The 10,726-nt window shown below is 38.0% G+C and overlaps 2 protein-coding genes across 3 annotated transcripts; one reads left to right on the forward strand and one right to left on the reverse strand.

Annotated features, from left to right (window-relative positions):
• Nucleotides 1-825: 825 nt before the first annotated feature.
• On the reverse strand, nt 826-3,449 carry LOC143146385 (odorant receptor 13a). The gene is given in 7 exon segments (XM_076310632.1): nt 826-882; nt 1,029-1,178; nt 1,822-1,926; nt 1,990-2,123; nt 2,380-2,710; nt 2,859-3,167; nt 3,294-3,449. Coding segments are annotated over 7 exon segments (1,242 nt in total).
• A 1,455-nt stretch (nt 3,450-4,904) lies between these two features.
• LOC143146384 (BTB/POZ domain-containing protein KCTD3) lies at nt 4,905-10,330 on the forward strand. Of its 2 annotated transcripts, none has more exons than XM_076310631.1 (10): nt 4,905-5,338; nt 5,451-5,764; nt 5,847-6,002; nt 6,075-6,263; nt 6,333-6,812; nt 6,896-7,012; nt 8,660-8,799; nt 8,891-9,077; nt 9,155-9,433; nt 9,506-10,330. In XM_076310631.1, the coding sequence occupies exons 1-10, from the start codon at nt 5,277-5,279 to the stop codon at nt 9,703-9,705; spliced, it is 2,124 nt and encodes a 707-aa protein (XP_076166746.1). In that variant the 5' UTR covers nt 4,905-5,276; the 3' UTR covers nt 9,706-10,330. The 2 variants fall into 2 exon arrangements, with proteins under 2 accessions (XP_076166746.1, XP_076166745.1); XM_076310630.1 differs by having other exon boundaries at nt 5,847-6,008; nt 9,506-10,328.
• The last annotated feature ends 396 nt before the right edge of the window (nt 10,331-10,726 follow it).

The raw sequence follows: 10,726 nt of genomic DNA on the forward strand, positions 1-10,726 counted from the left end.
GAACTTCGATCGCATCGTTCTCGGTTTCTTACGTTCCGGTCCCGAGCGTGCGGCTACCCGAAAGGGAACACTGTATCGTTCGAACCGAAGATTATTCGTCGCTGCGAGCAAATGTTAACGAACGACTGTCCCAATTGGTCGTTCGAACGAAATTCTGTTCGAGGCTGCGTCCCGTCGCGGGGAGAGCGAACCGAACCGTTCGTCCCGAGCCTTGCGTTCACGGGGATGTCTCGAATTTACCAACGAGCTAGCTTTTCGTCGCTGGATCGATGCACGCGTCTCCAGGGAGAGACTTTCGATCAACGGTGTCACGAAATCTTGCGGAAAAACGGTCCTGCGATTCTCCTTAATCCCCTAATCGTCGAAACTGTTCCACGTGAACGGGAAACAGTGTCCCGTAGAAGCGGTTCGATAACAAGCTCGCTACGATCGCGATTATCGAAAAGATATCTGGGCACTCGGTAAACGATTCGATATCGAGCTGTCCGTAAATGAATATTAAATTACTCGTCGATAGAAACTCTATTTGCCATTTTATTCCAAAAACTTTTTACCTTTGAACATCGCACGAACTGTACCTCGAACGAGACAACTCGTCGTCATTGTTTCCAGCAGCGATCAACCCCCGAAATCGTTTCTTCGTCCCGAGCGACGAACGAGGAGGACGGCGCTGATTTTCGCTCGGCTCTTCGACGTGTACGGATATTTTTAGACTAGCGGAACAACTACGGTATATATTCTCTTGAAGTTGAGTCGTCAAGGGACTTGGTCTACGATCGTGAAGCGTGTCGTACGAACGAACATCCACGTTCATCCCAGCGGCCATTATTCCTCTTTGGCAGCCGTCAGCACCGTGAAATACGAGAACGATGTACCGAGAACCTGGAAAGCAGGTTCGACAGTCCCTTGTCAAAAGAAGCCTCCGGCGATTAACGGAGCGAAATTGCCCCTACTCTGGCGACGAAGAAACATCGGCGCCGAAATCGGCTAAAATACCGTCGAAATGATCGAAAAACGTTTCCACTCACCGCTGAAAAACTCTCCAAAGACATACTGTAAAATTTCGCCGCCGTTATCTTGCTGGGGACTCTCGAGCGCGTCATCATGATCCGAAGGTTCTGACAGAAGCGGCTGCCCATCCAGCCGCAGCTATAAGCGGATTCGCCTACCCCTTCGCTCTGTTTAGTTTATTTCCGTTATTCCGATGCAATCTTTCGGGACGATTTAGGACAGAACGCTCGATGAACGATCGGTCGAGCGATCACTTTTATTTTCCGCTTCCGGAAACCGACGGGTCGTTCCAAGCCCTCGATATCACGGGTCTTTGAACATCGTCTCGACGTTGGCCGTAACGCCGCGTAATCAACGATACGCGATACACCGTACGAAACAAACGTCGACGATCTTGGAACGACTTGGACGCGTTTTGCGTAGACGTGGCAAGGTCGAACGCCTCGAATGTGCAATCGAAACGAATCGAAAAATCCTCCGATGGAAAATGAACAATCGAATATTCCAAGACGAATTTTTCCCGCGCAAACGAAACAGCGACGAACGCGTCCACGTTTCTAAACGATTAAACGGTTGGTACTTGATTCGATCCGAATTTCCATTCGTAAAAGAAAAACGATAATGAAATACGGATTCCTCTTCGAAACACTGATAATCGAAGACGATCTAATCGCAACGTAGAGCGCTCAACGTCATCGAATACACGTTGAATCCGGTATCGCTTTGCGAGTCGTTCGTAGAAAAGTTCACGATCGATCCTATCCGATCGCGGTACTTTATCAACGTTACGCGACCAGTTTTTACGCTCACCTCGTCGATCAGCTGGTTCCCGCTGAAGCTGAACACGAACAGCTCGAGAATGGCGGAGTTCAAGAAGGTCGAATATTTCATCAGGCGCCCCTTGTCCTCCATCATCTGGAAAGGTTACTCTTTTTTATCGAGGATGCCACCACTCCGGTGAATCGAGCGGGGACGCACCGAGGTGATTTGGAATCCCGCGAAGCAGATCAACCCGCTGCTAATAACGAATTGCCCTAAAGCCAGAACATTTATGCTCCTCTCCAATGCATCCGCGTATCTGGAAACGGATCGTTTCGAGCGCTCGTGGAACGCTTTCGCGATTAACGATCGGTGGAGAAGAGAACTCTCGTGGAACGGAACGATCCTTGGATATTGTCGAATTACGACTCGATATTGACTCGATCGTGAAACTTCAAAGGTGGATACGTACGCGTGTACACGTATACGAGCGTGTATCGATAAATATTGCTAACCGCCACTTGACGCGGTTCGTTACGATTCTTCGAGATCCTCGATTCGCGAGTGTAGACTTTCGCCTTTGAGATTTCACTCGCGGGGAGGATCAACGTCCACAAAGAATTCAATTCTTTCGTTATTTAACGAGTAAAGCTCACGCTATCGCCTCTTGATGACGTATCGTGCAATCCGCGATGGCAGAAACGGGATCGGGATCCTCGTTGTTCAAGGCCTCCAATCTTTTCCGTAGAACCGCAAACTTTGCCGATCCGTGCGTTATCACCACCAGATTGAAACTGGTGGCGCCGGCAATCATACTTCCGGCAAAACCACCCGCCGTTACGTTCAACAGATAAAGCCACTCAAAGATCGGCGATGCACTCTGATCGATGAAATAATATCCCCGAAAGGGAAGCACTTTCTCTCGGCCTACGATGTAAATCTACGAGAAAAAGAAATCTTACTTGAACGTGCCCGCTTAATATCGTTTCACCTTATCCTAACGAACTGGCTCGAGAAATTAGGTCCGATCGAGGATCGTAAAGAACGAAACGAAGCCACTAAGCGGAAAGGGAGGTGGGTGTACGTACTTCGAAAATCGGAACGCACATAAATATCACGATCGTTACGGCCACGGTGGTGATAAAGTACTTGGCCAGTCGAAAAGCGAACAATGTTTTCTCTGCTAATACAGTCTTGTCATCGTGGGAGGACGTAACCCAATCCTCCCTCATAGTGTTCACCATGTAAAGCATATCCTTCTGGTGAATCGTATAAACTGTCAAACGGACGGCACAGAGATAAAAGGCCGAAGAAATCAAAGCGCATTCGGTCGCCTCGTCCAGATCGTTTAAATTATGAACTACATCGGTCGTCACCGTGATCGACATCACCAACACCTGAAAACTCAACTCTTCCAAATGACTCGCACGATCTGCGCTCAGCGCGCTACTTGCCGATCGATGAATCGAATTAATCGTTTCGTCTAACCTACGAACATTATTTCGTTTCGAGAGAACGCGTACCAAGAAAAACATACAACACCGATGAAATCTTCTAAAGATCACCGTCCTTCTGTCACTGTTCTCGCTCAACGGCCAGATGGAAATTATGCTCCCGATCAGCATTACCGGTCTGATCAATTTGTCGTATTCCTCGTTATCGTATCGTCGAAAATTCATCGTCGTTGCTCCTCGATGGTAGAAAGACGTTTCGAAGAGACTCGTTTCCTTATAAAACTAAATCCTCGTCGAGAAGGTACCTCCTCTACCACGGTTCGTTTCGCATTGGCTACGACGGCCAGAGATACGCTCCGCAAAATCGAGAAAAAATAGTCCCGTCGTTCGTCGAAAGAGATATCGATCGACAACGCGAGTAACACTTACCGTTTTGTAGCGGACGAATCGAAACAGTTGACCAGTATTCGAACTTTGCAACTCCTCAACTTTCTCCGTACCGCCCCTTAAAGTATACCTTAAAGTATACGGGTGGATGTATCGTTCGACTTTTACTTGTCGCAAATTTCCATATGCCCCTATACATTCGTACCAGTAAATGCATACCATCGACGAGATTGCTATTCCAAGTTTCTGTATTCCACGTGCCTTCTTTTATCGATTACTTTCGCAAAAATGAAACAGGAAATGCGACTATTTATTCATTGAAATATTCGTTTTAATTTAAACGCGACACAAATACCTGCTGCCACTTTCCGAAGATAACAGTGCGGCCATCGTGCGAAGCATCGCGCAAACTATTTGTGAAACGTGTATTTGGATTTTCGGACGATAATGATCAATGCGCGATATTTATCCGTCAATGATACACCGTACGAATTGCTTAGCCGCCAAAAAGGTATAAGAATTTAGAGAACAACGTTCTCTGTTCCTTCTCTTTGTACGATACTAAATTATGAAACAAATACAGAGATATTGAAGCCTAAAAGAAAAGTAGAACAAACGGCTTATCTTACCCGAGTGGTGTCGCACGATCTGAAATATCGACTTTGTAAAATATCAGTGGTTTTAGAGCGACCTCCTCGTTTACGAACGGCAATTCTGGGAACTAGTATGTACAACTGAATAATCAAAGTCGGTGAAGGTAATTGAAGTAAAAAATAGGTCCCTGTGGATCAATTATGATTGTACGAAACCAATCACCTAACGCATACTATACGCTACAAAAGTTTACGACGCTCCAATATTATATCTATTCCTGTATATTTTAAGCCTATTCTAAATTCGTAGCCGATCAGCTCGACGTTACTCGCCGCGAAAGATTGTTAAAATATATCTACAGGGACCTATTTTCTACTTCAACTACCTCGTTTTACCGGCTTTGGTTATTCAGTTGTACACACTAGTTCCCAGAATCACCGTTCGTAAACGAGGAAGTCGCTCTAAAACCACTGATATTTTACAAAGTCGGTATTTCAGATCGTGTGACACCGATCGAGTAAAACGAACCGTTTGTTTTATATCTCGTATGTGTCGCTAGTTCGCGATCCGTGTAACAAAATAACATTCCTGGCGACGTCTATTTTATATCTTGTCTATGTTCAAGAGTACCTATAATCGTTTGACAAATTCTTCCGATGCATGCTTAGTCTATTCAACGCCTTGTTTGTGGTTCTGTCACCGACGAAATGTGATACGATGTCGAATCAACAAACAGTACAAAGACATTTCGTTGATGTTCGACACAAAATTATTATTATTAATCTTTTTATAATAATTCTAATATCTATTGCTAATCTCGAACAATTTTTCTATATATAAATTTGATTTTAATATTCTTAATCTACAAGAAATTTGTTCCAAGTTTTGAATTATTCCATTAAAGCGCGCTCACGTGCAAGTGAAGATTCATTTTGACTTATGCTACCGATAAAACGTACGATTCGTAATTTAATAGAGGGCAATATATAATTCTCAAATTGTTTAATGATTACTGTCAAGATACAACATGCACTGTCAAAATAAACATTTGTGCCAAAATCAGTCGTAACAATGGCCGTGCCTCCTTCCTTTGGTGTTGGTGACATCGTGCATTTAAATGTTGGTGGAACAAGGTACAATAAATTGTTTCTTTTAATTGACGATTGGTTCTCATATATTACAATCTATTAAAATTAATTTTCTCCCCAACTATTTTTGCGTGCGCTAACATTTTCCATTACTCAGGTTTTCTACGTCGAAGCAGACACTGACATGGATACCGGATTCATTTTTCACGGCCTTGTTAAGTAATCGAATCGCCAGTCACAGGGACGAAATTGGAGCATTATTCATAGACAGAGATCCAAAGTTGTTTTCTATTATATTGAATTATTTACGCACAAAAGACATCGATTTAAAGAACGTAGATCTTCGAACGTTAAGGCACGAAGCCGAGTATTACGGTATCACGCCGTTGGTTAAGCGTTTAATGTTATGCGAGGATTTAACTCAGTCTTCTTGCGGAGATGTACTGTTTTACGGTTATTTACCACCTCCGAGTAAGCTTTTAAACTACCTTATCTTATGGTACAAAGATTAACGCAATGATTTATTTATGTTTCAAATTTTCCAATTTCAAAGGTATACCGTTGCAAGAACCTACAACTATCCCGTCGAATATAGGGGACGTATCCGTTCATGGTAGAGTTCCTGCTAATACTACTAATTCTAGGGTAGAAGTACCATCCACTTCGCAAAGTACAACCGCAAATTCTACTACTAACCACAACAATAGCGGTAACGGTAATGATCTCTTCGATATAATTTCTCTGCATATTATTACCGCTATTTAATATGAATTTACCGTAGGACAACAAAACCATAAAGGAGTGCTTGGAACGCACGTAAGAAATTCTTCGTTGGATTATAGAATCCAACAGAGAGGCTTACCACACTCGCGTACTTCGTCTCTAGATTTAAGACACGTTAGGAATAATTCAGCAGACTTAAATAAGTTATATAAAAACGACATAAGTTTAGTGTTCGGTCCCCAACAAGGTAAATAACTGATAATATTTTCCTTCCAAAATTTTCACAGACGATATTTAACAAACTTTGTTAATACAGTTTCATCGTGGGTTGATCCTTTAAGGGTTCAAATCATAAAAGCACATCACAATTGGATCGTAATTGCTTATGCACATTTTATAACATGCCATCGACTAAAAGATTCGTTTGGATGGTCGTATGTATTTACTAGTCCTCATATCGAATCCGTGATTGAAAGAGTAGCGATAACTTCGAAAATGAACACTAGCGAAGATATCAAAATGGTTGCCATTTCTTACGGAAATCAAGTAAGATTATGGAGCATTTCAATGTATGGGATAAAAACCAACATCGGTACATTTAACTTAAACGTTCGTGTGGAATATTTATTTTTTATTGGAAGTCAATTAGTTGCCCTATCTCCTACTGATAAAATTGGAGTATGGCATGCTATGACGCATCATTGGCAAATACAAGATGTAGTGCCTATTTTATCATTTGACGCAGCTGGTTCTTTTCTTTTACTGGGTTGCAACAACGGATCCATTTATTACATTGGTAATAGGAATTACATTTTTTAAACATCTATTCTGATATTTCTAATAGGTATTGCAATAATAATACGTGGCACTCATTTTCAGACATGGAGAAATTCCCTTTAAGAATGAAGGATAACGATCTACTTGTAACTGAATTATACCGTGATCGAATGAACGATCCCATTACAGCCATATCCGTTTATTTAACACCAAAAACATGTAAGTTTTCATATCTGTTTTTCTCCTAATATAATATTATTTTGATAAACGGTTTAACACGAAAATCCAAGGTAAATAATAACTAATTCATGGTTCATAAACATTGAGTATTACAGTACCTCTATTGCAGAAACACCTTTTCAAGTGACGTACAAATAAGTGGACTAAAATATAATTGTTAAATCTGCTTATATTGAGGAATGTAATAACAAACGTTACTTTTATAATATTTTTTTTTTTACATATATGTGTGTGTATATATATATATATATCATACTTTTTAAAATAATTATACTATATTTTTGATGATTCACTGAAGAATCATGATTATGAATCTCTCATTATTTCTTCATTCTTGTTAATACAAAACAAACTTCTTTCGATAGACAGACACACAAATAACTGATTTGTTACTTTGGATACAAATGTTCCAATATCTTTCTATCGTAAAGTCCAATACTGTCTTTCAATATTAATGAGAGTTTATTATTACATTCTTTGCTTCATGATTTCGTACAACTGGATAAATAGCACAAGGCAAGTATGGGTCAATATGACAATGTTCTACAATATTTTCACATTCAAGTCACAATTCAAAATGACATGTGTTTCTCTACATTTTGTATTGCATTGAACACAACACAATGATTTAAATACTAGTATCCATACCCTTCCTCTCCAGATATTCAGATATAGTACTTTATTCTGCATCAAATCAGTGCACAAATCCATATTTAAATACCGCTTTAAACGGCACTTTTAATTAAAACTTCCGTCATACATATATTTACATATATCAAAGAAATAGCTTTCGGTCACTCACTTTAAAATAGAATACGAGTATGTTCAAAAGTGAACCTACATACTCGACCATCTATAATCAAAAACATTTGAAAACAAATTTTTCTCTTATAGGTTGCACTATATATACACAGCCCCGCTATCCTTATGCGTCCAGTTGTACTATTGCAAATTATGATGTTCTCATTTTTTGTTTATTTCGTTAATATTTAATTTACACAATGGTTATGTAAGTTGCTCTCTTGGTTCAAATTAGGTTTTATTATTAGAGCTTTCTGCTTATTCCTTCCATTACAATGCATTTCCTACCAGCATCTGAGAGGGGAAGGAACTCTGCTTGCATAGTTATTCTTCGTTTTAAACAATTTCAGATGCACATAAGCATTTTTGTGTTTTTCGTTATAAATATAATCGATATAAATTACAGTTTTTTTACATACATAATAATTATTATATTTTTACGCATCTTCTACTACATATACATCAAATTTTATTCAAATCTAAATCAAATACCTTTTACTACCTAAAAGAACAATTTGCATATCTTTTTATGAATAGTCATTCTTTGTTAATTATCGCAGTATAAAGCATGTAATGTTATATTTGTATAGGTATTCCATGTAATATTAATTAAAATACACACGCGCACACACACGCGCGCACACACACACACACACACACACACACACACACACACACATGATTCTTTCCATTTCTACAGTCTTCAGTATACGTAATGTCAGTATTGTGTTATTTATATTCTTTATGAAGATATGTAGCTTATATTATCAACTTTGAATGCTTTAAACTGAAATGTTTTAGTGTAAAGTATGATTTTTTATGCAGCTCTATGTGGTAATTGGATTGAAATTGCATATGGCACAAAATCTGGCAGTGTGAGGGTCATCGTTCAACATCCCGAAACTGTAGGACATGGTCCGCAATTATTTCAAACATTCACAGTACATCAAAGCAGCGTGACAAAAGTATGTCTACATCTAGAAAATTCTGGTTTTTGTTGCGATTAGTTCACAAATTATGTACATATATATTCTATATCAACTGGATGTATTCTAGGTCACATTATCAGAAAAATATTTGGTGTCAGTCTGTTCTGAATACAATCATGTAAGAAGTTGGGCAGTAAAGAGATTTCGTGGAATGATCTCCACTCAACCTGGATCAACACCTGAAGCCAGTTTCAAAATTGTATCTTTAGAAGCAATTGAACCTTGCATCAGTTATAATGCTGGCAACGATTTTGGTGTGTTATAAAAAATAATTGAAACAATATTGATCATCTCAAAGCACAACATTTTAACACTACGTTTCACAATATAGGACCATTCGGAGAACAGGATGACGAACAAGTATTTGTTCAAAAAGTTGTACCTGAGACTGATCAGTTGTTTGTGCGCTTAGCATCAAATGGAAAGAGGGTTTGCGTAATCAAGTCGGTGGATGGTAGTATTATAAGTTCATTTTATGTACACGAATGTGAAGGATCTAGCCGTATGGGCTCAAGACCCAGGCGTTTTATATTTACTGGACATTCTAATGGTACCATTCAAATATGGGACCTTACAACAGCTTTAGAGCCATCATTTTCTTCTACCCAAAGTAACATCACTCCTTTTTTACTAAAAGTGAATTTAGGAATTTCAATCATTCTAACAAGTAACTTGGTTGCAGATGTTTCTGGGGGACCTACACCAGAAGAGCTGTGGAAATTGTTAGATCAGTGTGATTTAAGTAATAGTTATTCATCGACACCGTGTATTAGTCCCTGTCCTTCGCTTATATCTTCAGGGCCAAGTATAAAAACAAGTAATGTATTGTTTTTGAATCAGTCACAAAACTCTGAGACAGCGCCTGGACCTAGCCAAACATGAAAATACTATGAAAAGTGTATTTCACAGCCATTTTACTGTCCAATACATTTGTTATGTCATTACACGTAACCGAAGCTTTTCTAGTAGTATCTGCATTTATTTATTCGTTTATTTATTTATTACGGGTTATTTTCTCATAAGCCTACAGTTATAATTCCTAGTGTAACGATTTTATCAATACTTCTTATTGTAATAATTGTCTGAAAAAAATAGCTTCATAAGAAGTGTAATATGAAAGTGATATAGTTAATGAAGTATAGTAATATATCTACTGTAAGAACTCCAACGATAAAACAATAGGTATATTTGAAGAAAAAAATAATAGCGTCGCTTGAATTGTAGAAACAAATAATTTTTCACGCTACTTTAAATTTTATAATCTATTATACTTGAGTAAAGAATTTAATGTGACATTCAAGGTACAATGTATAATTATTTAAATGATTCTAAAGCAAAAAAGTAGGAGTCTTTCAAAGTTAACAATTGGTATATTATCAAGTTGAAAGTTTATTTATATTTACATATTCTATATTACTGTGTTATAAAATGAATGAATCCATCCATGTTATAAATTCCGTTTTTTACTATATTTCAAATATAACAATAGATTTTGTTAAAGAAATTTACTATCTAAAATAATGTAAATATTTATACAAACATTTTATTTAACAATTCAACTTATTTTTTCCTTAGGAAAAATTTATTTTATCATCAACAAATTGTGATTAATATTTGCACATCAAATGTATGAGATTAAATACATCATTTATAGAAAGCACATGATAGTGCATTGTAAAAACATTTTTTTTCAATAAGAGGATATTATCTCGATATGTAAACTCGTATATAATTCTTTATGTTTTTTACTAGATACATACATATACACATTTATAACAAATATTGTAATACTGTTATAACTGTTATCTCTGTGATTTGAATAAACAATAAGTGTATGTATTATGACGTTAATTCTTACGTGAATGTAAACATGTTTTTAGATATGTAACTAGAAAGAAATTAT

Source organism: Ptiloglossa arizonensis, chromosome 4, assembly GCF_051014685.1.
Source record: "Ptiloglossa arizonensis isolate GNS036 chromosome 4, iyPtiAriz1_principal, whole genome shotgun sequence".
NCBI lineage: Eukaryota > Metazoa > Arthropoda > Insecta > Hymenoptera > Colletidae > Ptiloglossa > Ptiloglossa arizonensis.